The 11,750-nt window shown below is 52.6% G+C and overlaps 1 protein-coding gene across 1 annotated transcript; it reads left to right on the forward strand.

The window, feature by feature from the left end:
- Positions 1 to 7,959: 7,959 nt before the first annotated feature.
- FEM1A (fem-1 homolog A) lies at positions 7,960 to 11,486 on the forward strand. The gene has a single exon (XM_008168831.4). The coding sequence runs from the start codon at positions 8,102 to 8,104 to the stop codon at positions 10,139 to 10,141; it is 2,040 nt and encodes a 679-aa protein (XP_008167053.1). The 5' UTR covers positions 7,960 to 8,101; the 3' UTR covers positions 10,142 to 11,486.
- The last annotated feature ends 264 nt before the right edge of the window (positions 11,487 to 11,750 follow it).

An 11,750-nucleotide genomic window follows, 5' to 3' on the forward strand; every position in this document is an offset into this window, starting at 1 on the left:
TGATCCTCACAGCCCCTGGAGTAAGAACAGGAGTACTTGTGGCACCTTAGAGACTAACACATTTATTTGAGTATAAGCTTTCGTGGGCTACAGCCCACTTCGTCGGATGCATAGAATGGAACATATAGTGAGAAGATATCTATACAGAGAGCATGAAAAGGTGGAAGTAGCCATACCAACTGTAAGAGGCTAATTAATTAAGATGAGCTATCATCAGCAGGAGGAAAAAAACCTTTTGTAGTGATAATCAAGATGGCCCATTTCAGACAGTCGACAAGAAGGTGTGAGGATACTTAACATGGGGAAATAGATTCAATATGTGTAATGACCCCGCCACTCCCAGTCTCTATTCAAACCCAAGTTAATGGTCTCGAGTTTGCATATTAATTCAAGCTCAGTAGGTTCTCCTTGGAGTCTGGTTTTGAAGCTTTTCTGTTGCAAAATTGCCACCGTTAAGTCTGTTACTGAGTGACCAGAGAGGTTGAAGTGTTCTACAACCTTGGAGTGGTATCCACAGACCGATAACAGCACAGGGCAGACTGAGTGCTTTGCCTAAGGAGAGCCAGGAAGATGGTAGCTGAACCAGCGATTCATTGCATCTCAGTCTGGTACACTATCCACTACACCATTCTTCCTTCCCCCCACTAATCCGCCCTTCCTGTTTGTGGAGGGTTGGGTTCTGTGATCCCCAGCTGAAAGGCTTCTTACCCATTGCTGTTATTGTCCTGGATGGGCAGTGAGATGGAAGCCAAAGAAATTCAACAGATCCACAACGCAGCAGCCTGTGATGATGCACCAAAGGCCAGGCCTGTTTCCCCTTGCCCACCCGCCGAGTGCAACACTCCCGCCAGTCACGAGAAATTCAATCTGCAAAAATTCAGAGGGCGGCAGCACAGCCGCTAATGTCCAAAATTGCCAGGCTTGTGCCTAATGGAAAGGAAACAATGTTCATTTAGCGCTAGCCAACGTGCCTCTCCATCTCCCCTGTCTGCCGCTGGCTGATCAAAAACCCGGCTTCCCAGGTAGCTGTGGCCTCAGTGCCCTATTTAAGCAGAGGGAATAATGTCATCGCAAGCCTTAATGATTAAAGTAGTTACAGGACAAAAGCCCCTGCGGTGAGTTGGATATTGGGTCACTGTCCCTGCTAATGTCACACTGCCATTTCTTGGTATTTTTAGAATTCTCCCCTTTGTAGAGCAAATTTATTCTTCAGCTGCTTAGAAGCACCGGGGATGTTGTCCTCTAACAGCCTAGTAACAACAGGCCGGCTTCCTCTGGCTCCTGGAAATTGGCCATGCCCCTGAAAGCTGCTTGGAGAGTGAGATTATGAACGAAAGAGAAACCTGAGTGCAACCCCAGAGCCAAACGGTGGGAAAGTTCTGAGCCGGATCCAGTCATCAGCACCAGCCGTTCACACTAGAACCAGCTGAACACAAAGATCAAATTGCCAAACGTGTCCAAGTGACGTAGGAGCCCCATTTTAAAAAGTGATTTAGGCACTTAAGAAGCCTAACTGACAGCCAAAGGACTTAGGCACCTAAATCATTTAGACGCTTTTGGAAATTTGACCCCAGATCCAAACCACTCCCACTTCAGACCCATGATCGCACCACGGCACCGTGGTTCTGAATCAGACATCCAACCCCTTTTATTATCTATTTATGGTAGCACCCAGAGGTCCCACCATGGATCCAGACCCCAGCACACTGAGTGCTCTATAGACAAAGAGTGAGACACAGGCTCTGCCCCCAGAGAGCTGGAAATCTTAGTAGACAAGGCATAGATTATTATCCCCATGTTACAGGTGGGGAGCCGATGCCCAGCGGGATTAAGTGATGTTCCTAAGAGTGCACACGGACTCTGTGGCAGAGATGGGAACTGAACACAGAGCTCCTAAGTGCCACTTCAGTGCCTTAACCACAAGGACAGCCCTCCATTTGCTTTTCAGAGTGCTGTCTTTATTCCAATGAAGGCGATTGCATAACCACTCCAGCAGCCGAGACTGTGTAATTCAGCTTGTCTGAAAGGGAACATGAAACGGCAATATAGAGAAAAATTAACCCTCCTGGCACACAGCCCTGTCGAAATGTCTCATTTTCACCTTCTCTTCATCTCCTCCGGTATTTGATTTCCCGGTACATTTGTAGAGCATCGCATAGGGTTTTATCTGCACCAGCTCCCAGCGCCTTAATGAGCATCTCTTAATGAGCATCCTACCTGCCAGGGGCATGACAGCTCAGACCGCAGAGCCTTCTGTTAAGTCAGTGGTTCAAATCCGCCCCTTGCCAGCCATGGACGAAAGTTGCTTCTGAAGGCTGTTTGGTAGCCTGGCAGAAATGAGATGCTCGCATCAGACCTGTCCTAGGAAGTTACAAACTGCCCATGGTATTTGAACCCTCATCCCACACACAGAGCTGAACCCCGGCACCTCTGGGCTTGGCAGTTCATAGACCCGGCACCTCTGCATGAAAGTAAAAAAATTGCTTGAGCCCCAGGACCTCTTTCATTACAAATTAAGCAGTGCCCACACCGCTGAGATAAGAGAGCAGTTTGCCCTATATATGAGTGGAGCACATCCCAGTGGTGGACAGGCACACGTATCCCTTCTCTGTACTGACAGTGAAAGGGCAGTGACTACTCCCCCTGGACCAAGTCCCAACACTTAGAGTTTTTACATCACATCCTGCAACTCTGGTTACTTCCTGTGACCTTGGCCGCTGATGACATGGGCAAGGTCAGCACTGATTGGTCCTGGATCTCTTTGAAGGAGGGGGGCTTGTCCAAGTTATCCAGGAGGTACAGAGTTCATTGACAACAGACCTCCACAACACAAAGTACGCCCACCAAGAAAGCCCTCTGCACCTGAATCGTAGCTAGGCTAAAGAGGCGGCTCATCTCAGAGAGGCCCGCTTACACCCCCGCCAAATTTGACCCAGAAGCCGCGGAGGTGGCTCCCTGTGTCTTTCCCAAGGAGATTCGCTCACACTTTCCTGGGCCAGGTGCTATTCACTGGCTGTCTCCTTCCCTCATTGCTGGCTCCCAGCCCAGCAGAAGTGGGAGCTGCGGCGTTCAGAATCTTCCCCAATGACCAGAGGACAGAAATATCCCTTGTCAATGTAGCAAGGTAGTGGCCTCTTATGACCAGAAGAATAATCACCCTGTTCATGGGTCCAGGGAAAGTGGATGACAGCCTCACAGCAGTCATTTGGAGAGAGGAAGTTGGTGCTGGGGAAGAGTCAATGTCTGGGAGAGAGAAGATGTAGGAAACTCCCAGATCACGGTTCCTTCAAGGTCCCTGTAGACTTCAGTAGCTCAGCCAGAGGTTACAGGAGTGGGTGGGGGCAGTTCTGTGGCCTGCAGGAGCTCAGACTAGATGATCATAGAATTGTCATAGAATCTCAGGGTCGGAAGGGACCTCAGGAGATCATCTAGTCCAACCCCCTGCTCAAAGCAGGACCAATCCCCAAACAGATTTTTGCCCCAGATCCCTAAGTGGCCCCCTCAGGGATTGAACTCATAACCCTGGGTTTAGCAGGCTAATAGCTATCCCTTCCCCTAATGATGGTCCCTTCTGGCCTTAAGGTCTAGGAATTTAGGCATGGGCAGGGCAAGGCTCCCCTCTCTCCCAGTCAAGTACAGACAGGTGTTCGGGGTTATTAGACCCACCTAGGAAGGATTAAGAGACTGATTAGATGAGTAGGCATGGGAGGCCCCAAGCCCCCACATAGGGAGATGCTGCGGGGTGGGGAGGGAAGAACCAGCTCCAGGAAGGAAGGTTGTACAAACAACCCCTGATTTTGAGGGGCTCAGCTACAGTCCAGTGAGGCCAGAATTTAAAGTCACGGTCCCAGGAATCAGGACTGTGGGACCCTAGACGTGAGGGGTTGAGCCACAGGATGGGGAGGCAGGACTGAAAGCAGAACACACAGGTCCCAGCGAGGAGAGCTGTGAAACCCCTGCTCCTGAGAGAAGAGTGTACAGGCTAGGGAGACATGGACTGGGAACGCACAGGCCCCATGTGTCCTCATGTGTGAAACCTTGAAAATAAAAGGGGAAGTGAGTAATTTGATTAAATTATACCCTAGGGGAAGGGGAATATTGTTTTAAAGACTCTGAGTAGATGTGAATTATTTTGGGGCTCAGAAGAAAATAAAGGCAGGGTGCCAGCAGGACCACCTTGGGCCACAAGGGAGCGCCCTCAATGGCATCTTTCTACAGTCAGCCAGTTAAAAGAGGCAGGGACTGCACATGCTTCCCACATGTGATGCCTGCAAGGAGCAACTTTATTGTCCTGGCATTGGGCAGATTGTTGTCCTTCTGATGCTGTCAGTGGGAGGAGCTTCGGAGAGCAAGGCGTGAGGACATGGAAGGATTTGGGTGGAAAGAAGATGGAGCACCCCCGGCCTTGGTCCCTCGTTCTACCTACGCAGGTTCTTGACATCGCCACTAAGCTAATTTCCTTATTCACAGCACAGATGTTCCTAGCGGCTGCGTTTCTGCCCTAAGATGATGCATGGAAGGTGCCGGATGCCTTTGGTGGAGCAGCTGGAGTAAGACTTTGGTGTAAGTAGCCAGTTGTGGGCCCAAAGGAGCCTGCAGGGTGCTCCCCTAGATGCCACATGCCTCTCGTAAAAAGGGCGTTATGACGGAGTTTTAGTTAATGGCCACTTCAGATTAAAGCGTCAGTGCATCTGATCACTATAGCAACATGAAGAGGCAGGGAGGAGAGGAAATGTGTTTCCCCCAATGTCTTTGCCTTGAAATTGCAACTCATCCAGTCTTTTAAGTACCCCAGCTTTCCCGTGTGGATGCTCACACACAAGAACACGTGTTCACACAGAATATTCTCACATGTATGCACACGCATCCAAGCATACCCACACAGACCAGGCTGTCACGCATCTGCTCGTGTACGTACTGACGTGCCCGCAGATGGAGACTCACCAACACTTACGGGAATACAGTGACCCCATCCCACACCTGCACACACGGACTTCTGGCATGTATTCACTCGTGCACACACAGATGCTAATGCACACCCACTGTTCTCATACATATACAAACACAGGCGCCCAGGCACACGCATTCCCTCCTGTGTGCACAAGAGACACAGGAACACACACAAACACCCCGACACAGTCACTGTATCCTCCTGCACACCCACGTTCAAGCACAGAACTGTGCTTTTGCACGCAAGCCCATGCCCAGGATGCGCGGACACTCGTGCTCCCTCACAAACATCCACGTACTTTTGTGCACGAAGCCACACAGAACTTTGGCACCTGCCGCGCACAAATCCTGCTGTCTCACACACGCACTCTCCGCCTCACGGGGGAGTTAAGGCACAGACGCCCCAGCCCTGATTCTCAGAGACGCTGAGCACCTGCTGCTCCCACTGACTTGAGGTGAAAATCCGGCTCATGCTGTTTGTTATGCAAAAGCAGTTTCTTAGCAACTAAAATCATATTCTCTGCAAAGGCAGCACCCATAATCCCAGGTAATTCCAGACAAGACAAAACAAAATCAGGCTAATGTGGGCAGCTATAAATAAAACATAACGAGTAAAATCCACCCCTGTGCGGATGCCCAGCACGAGGTACCTGAGCCCGCAAAATAGGCCTCATTAACTGTGCTGGGCCTCTGAGCAGGGCTGAATCTCACCCCTAAGTGAGCATCCCGCAGGTATTCCATTGATTTGCTCTCATTTGGTTTGACAGTATGTTTGACCCAGATCCTCAAAAGTATTTAAGCACCTAACTCCCATTGATTTCAACTGAGCCAATGAAGATGGTGGTTTCTGAGTTGTGGACACGGGTCCATTCGAATTGAGACCCAGCAACTCACTTCAGAGAGGCCATCGAAGAGTAGGGAGCTGAGGACACTGTGCACCTGGGCTGAACTTGGATTTCAACTTCTACAGATGAAACACCCTTTGGCCAATCTCCTGCAACACCCAATCCTCTGGGGTGGCAGCTGGCTACCTACTTGGGATCCATTCTGCCACTCATCAGCAATGCAGGCAGGACAAAGTCGTGGAAATGAATGCTTGCATCTGAAGAAGTGAGGTTCTTACCCACGAAAGCTTATGCTCCCAATACTTCTGTTAGTCTTAAAGGTGCCACAGGACCCTCTGTGGAAATGAATGGTTCAGTTGAGGAAGGCCAGCCTGCTTTTATAGCATGAATGTAACACTCTAACAGAACTTTACACCCTGGGAATTGTGCCTCTGCACAACGAATACAAGTTGGGGATGATCTCTGCTCTCACCCATGTGCTTCTCTGTTCATCAGAGGCTGAGAGGATCTTCGGAGGTGAAGCTCACGGTGCCCAATTCAACCCTGGTGCAAGCAGGTACAGCTACGCTGAAGTCAGTGCAGCAATGGCTACTTTCACTAAGGGCTGAATTATGTATTTCCTGACTCCAGTCACACAATATAAGTCAGGGTTACAAAAGCTTATGCTCCTTGTCATGTGGTAGGAGTCAGCACACACTGGCCCCAGGGGCTACTGTTACACACATTCTGTTTATCTCTAGACCACATTGTCCCAGCCAGGAGTTCATGGGAGCCTCCTGAAAGCTTTACTAAACACAAAAAATCCTCATAGATATATTACGGCTGCTGCATTTACATTTGTAAAATATACCAAGTTAGGGCTGTGCCAAGCACAGTACACGGCACAGCTGTATTGTTGTGATGTTGACTCCTTCTAACTACTGTATTTGGAATTTAACCAGTTCAAGACATTTTTAAAAATAAAGGTATCAGATTCAATTTATACATATTATGAAGTCACAACTGAAATCTTAAAAAGCCAAGGTCCTGTCTGCTTTGAATGAAAATACAAAGCACTTTTTGCAAGGCTCTTGGAAAGCCATCATGGCCTTGGGAAAAGATTTGCCTTCTCTACCCTGATGTGTGCTGGGACCAGTTGACTGACCCGAAGTGGCTCCATCTCCTTCCACAAAGTCCTGTTTGATGTCACTACACAAAGTGATAGGTGCTATATAGACATCTAAGCTAGAAGGAGAGATGGATGGAGAGTTAGTGGGATGGGTAAAGAGTGGGTGCTAGATGGATAGTGAGGGAGAGGGATGGGGGGGAGAGGGGGAAGTGGTGGGATGGGAAGAGGGAATGGTGCAGGGGTGCTGTGGGCCATTGAAGCCAACTATAAACCCTGTATATGATGGAAACCACTTCAAGCCAGGGGATGCGGCAGCCTATGGAATGGGGTGGATGGTTGGATGGAGAAAGAGGAGGAGGTCGCCCACTTACATCCACTGACCAATGCCCATTGCATGCTTGGTACGGTTGCCAACGTTGGTTGGATGAATTCCTGGAGGTTTCATCACATGACATAATCTTTAATGATTAATCTTTAATTCCTGGAGACTCCAGGACAATCCTGGAGGGTTGGCAACCCGAACAACCACCACAATCCCATCCCCAGGCCACAAACTCTCTGGCAGGCATTCATTTGCACTAAATGCTGGGAACCCATCCGGGAGGGGGAGGGATGAATTATATAGGACCTATATAGACGCTCACAGAACGGTGAAGTTAGACAACTACATTTCCCAGAACCCCCTACGCCCACTGGCGGCCCGGCAGGCTCCCAGAGAGGCGTCGTTCCCCATTGCACTGCTGGGAAATGTAGTCTCCCATAGGCCAGGCTCCCGGACGCTGGCTGCGAAAGGGCGGCGACGGCAGAACTACATTTCCCAAACGGCACCTCGCACGCTCCCGGCGTCGCCCGCGGGATCCGCGAGCGGAAACTCCTTCCCGTTGCCTCCTGGGAAAGACGGTCTCCTGCCCGCCAGGCTCCTACCTGCCGGCCACGGAAGAGCGGCGCTGGAGAAACTACGAGTCCCAGAATTCCCCGCCCCAGCCCGGACGCTCGGGGACGCCATTTTGTTTTGTATTAAAACCCTAAGATGGCGGCGGGGGAGAAGCACTGAAGGTTGCCGTTGCCGCCTCCAGAGGCCGGGGTCTCCGTCGGTCGGTCCCCGTCCCTCTCTCGCGCCCCTGCCCCGGGCCGCACGGCGGGGCAGGCGGAGCAGCCGCCCCATGGCCAGGGGGGGCCCGGGCCGCTCGCCTTGGCCATGGACCTGCGCACGGCCGTCTACAACGCGGCCCGCGACGGGAAGCTGAAGCTGCTGCAGAAGTTGCTGGGCAGCCGGAGCCGGGAGGAGCTGGAGGCCCTGACGGCCGGGCCGGGCGGCGGGGGGACCCCGCTGCTGATCGCCGCCCGCCACGGGCACCGGGAGGTGGTGGAGTACCTGCTGGACCACTGCGGCGCCCGGGTGGAGGAGGGGGGCTCGGTCAGCTTCGACGGCGAGACCATCGAGGGGGCCCCGCCGCTGTGGGCCGCCTCGGCCGCCGGGCACCTGGAGGTGGTGCGCTGCCTGCTGGAGCGGGGGGCCTCGGTGAACCAGACCACGCTGACCAACTCCACCCCGCTGCGGGCCGCCTGCTTCGACGGGCACCTGGAGATCGTGCGCTACCTGGTGGGCGAGCGGGGGGCCGACCTGGAGGTGGCCAACCGGCACGGGCACACCTGCCTGATGATCTCCTGCTACAAGGGGCACCGAGAGATCGCCTGCTACCTGCTGGAGAAGGGGGCGGACGTCAACCGCCGCAGCGTGAAAGGCAACACCGCCCTGCACGACTGCGCCGAGTCCGGGAGCCTGGAGATCCTGCAGCTGCTGCTCCGCTCCAAGGCCCGCATGGAGCGGGATGGTTACGGCATGACCCCGCTGCTGGCCGCCAGCGTCACCGGGCACACCAACATTGTGGAGTACCTCATCCAAGGAGGGCTGCAAAACGAGGAGGGGGATGAGATGTTGGGGAACGAGGCCGGGGACTGCACTGCGAGGGGGCAGCAACAGAGGGGTTGCAATACTGGCCAGGAAACACATCAGTGCTGCCCCGAGGAAGGGCAGCATGAGGGCCAGACGGGATGCAGTGCCGCTAGCCAGGATGAGCAGCAGGGCCCTTACGAGTGCTGCAGTCAAGGGGCTGCTGTAGAAGCCCTGGAGCTGCTGGGAGCCACCTTCGTGGATAAGAAGCGTGACCTGCTGGGGGCTCTCAAGTACTGGCGAAGGGCCATGGAACTTCGGCACCAGGGCGGGCAGTATCTGACCAAGCCTGAGCCCCGGCAGCTGGTGCTGGCTTATGACTACTCCCGGGAGGTGAGCACCCTGGAGGAACTAGAAGCCCTGATCACTGACCCGGATGAGATGCGCATGCAGGCACTTCTGATCCGAGAGCGCATCCTGGGCCCCTCTCATCCGGACACTTCCTATTACATCCGTTACCGGGGGGCGGTCTATGCTGACTCGGGCAACTTTGAACGCTGTATTAACCTGTGGAAGTATGCCCTGGACATGCAGCAAGGCAACCTGGAGCCCCTCAGCCCCATGACTGCCAGCAGCTTCCTTTCTTTTGCTGAGCTCTTCTCCTATGTGCTTCAGGACCGCTCCAAGGGCACCTTAGCTACCCAACTGGGCTTCTCCGACCTCATGGGTGTGCTGAGCAAAGGGGTCCGGGAGGTAGAGCGGGCACTTCTGCTTCACAAGGACCCGGTGGCTGACTCTGCACAGTTCACCAAGGCGCTAGCCATCATCCTCCATCTGGTCTTCCTGCTGGAGAAGGTGGAATGCACCCCTGAGCAGGAGCACCAGAAGCGCCAGACCATCTACTGCTTGCTCAAGTGCAGTCCCAGGGCCAAGAACGGGTTCACACCCTTGCACATGGCTGTGGACAAGGACACCACCACAGTGGGGCGCTACCCAGTGGGCAAGTTTCCATCGCTCCATGTTGTGAACCTGCTGCTGGAGTGTGGGGCTGACCCAGACAGCCGTGACTATGACAACAACACCCCGCTGCACATTGCTGCCCAGAACAACTGCCCGCTGATCATGAGTGCCCTGATGGAGGCTGGGGCCCACATGGACGCCACCAACGCCTTCAAGCAGACAGCTTACGAGCTGCTGGATGAGAAGCTGCTTACCAAGAGCATGATGCAGCCCTTCAACTACATCACCCTCCAGTGCCTTGCTGCCCGTGCCCTGGACAAGCACAAGATCCCTTACAAGGGCTTCATCCCCGAGGAGCTGGAGGCCTTCATTGAACTTCATTAGGGTGGGAAGACTGAAGTCCCCAGCCTTTCCCACGAACCCGCTCATCGTCCCTGAGAGGAAGGGAAATCCAAGGTCTGGAGGCAGATCCTTTCCCTGGGTGCTGGAAGCCTTCGTTGCACTGAGGCAGGCTGCAGCCATTGTCCTTTCCCAGCATTGAGCTTATCCATACAGAGGAAGGAAACTCAAGAGCTTGTCGCTGTGGCTGTCTTGCTTCCTCTTCATCCCCAGGTGCCAGAAGCCTTCACTGAAGCTAACCAAGAGAAAGCTGCAGCTGCTGCCTTTCCCCTTCGCCAACAGTCTCATCCTCAAGGGAGAAGGCAATTGGAGATGTTGTAGGCGATTCCCCTGCATCCTCCCGCCTCTCCTCTTCCCATAAGTGCTGGATTAATTCGGTCGTTACGCTTTAGGGTTGTTACAAATTCACATATGTGCACCTCTCCTGTGCACCCTACCCCAAAGGACTGACCCAATAGTAATGCAAGCAAAGGAATAAAACATCCACATCTGCAGTTTAACCTAGTCCCTCTTTCCTTCCCACATTTGGCACATGAGCCTAAAAGCTGGGGCTGGGTGGCTAGTGCCCAGCAGGGCTAGTTGCCGTTTGCACAACTTCCCAGTGGGGTGTTGTGATTTCCCCCTCCCTCCCCCCCCACCAAGTAGCCATGTAACAAGTGGTGCAAAATTGTGAGATTTTTGACAGCTGTTTTCTTTTTCCCTGCCAGAGCCAGGCTCTGGCCGCTCTGCAAGATTTCTCCAATCCTGTACTTAACATCTCAAGGCCAACCTTAGTAACATGGTTTTGTCAGCAAACGCTGACTTATATGAAGGAGGGGACTTCTCATTTTAGAAAAAAATCTATATGGCTTTGTGGCTGGCAAGAGCCTCGATCTTACCAGTTTTGCACAGGCCAACCCCTGTGCCTACGTAGATTTAGCTCTGCATGGGCTCAGTGGGGGTTGGCCCATCTAGAATGGTCTGCAGGCCAAAACCATGTTACTTGAGCTGGTGCTTGAGATCCCCTCTTTCAAGCCATTCCAGGATCAGAGAACGTTTGCAGGGTGGACAGAGCTTGGAAGTTTCTTTAAAGCAGGTGAGCATTTGTTGCAGTGTGGGGTATCGCATGGTTGGAGGAAAGAGCAGGCAAGGAATGTTAATGAAGGATGATTTTTTATTTTATTTTTAAAGGTTGAATGGCACTGATCCACTGGGCTTTGAAGTGTCCTGTTCTGAGAACCTCCCTTGAAAGGGCCACTGACTTGTTGTTCTTGGCTTTTGGTTCTTTCTGCAGCTATACTAAGTATGGTGCTAGTTTAAAGATTGAAATAAAAATGTCTTCATCTGGCTACTCTTGGGGTGAGCTGGTTTTTGTTTAATTAGGACCTGGACAGAAGTTTGTCACCCGTTCCCTCGGGGCAGGTATTTGTCCACCTCAGCAGAACCTTGCTTTGCGTTGAGCAGTTGGTGCTGGCAAACATGATGTCCCTGCGTTTTATTTTGTCTCCTCAGGAATGACGGCTTTAGCCGCCAGTGGCTCCTTTCTTGGCCCAGTCAGAGCGAAATACATAGCTAAGGATGAAGCCCTTTTCAGGAAAAGTCAGGATGATCAGGA

This window comes from Chrysemys picta, chromosome 25 (genome assembly GCF_011386835.1).
Source record: "Chrysemys picta bellii isolate R12L10 chromosome 25, ASM1138683v2, whole genome shotgun sequence".
NCBI classification, from domain to species: domain Eukaryota; kingdom Metazoa; phylum Chordata; order Testudines; family Emydidae; genus Chrysemys; species Chrysemys picta.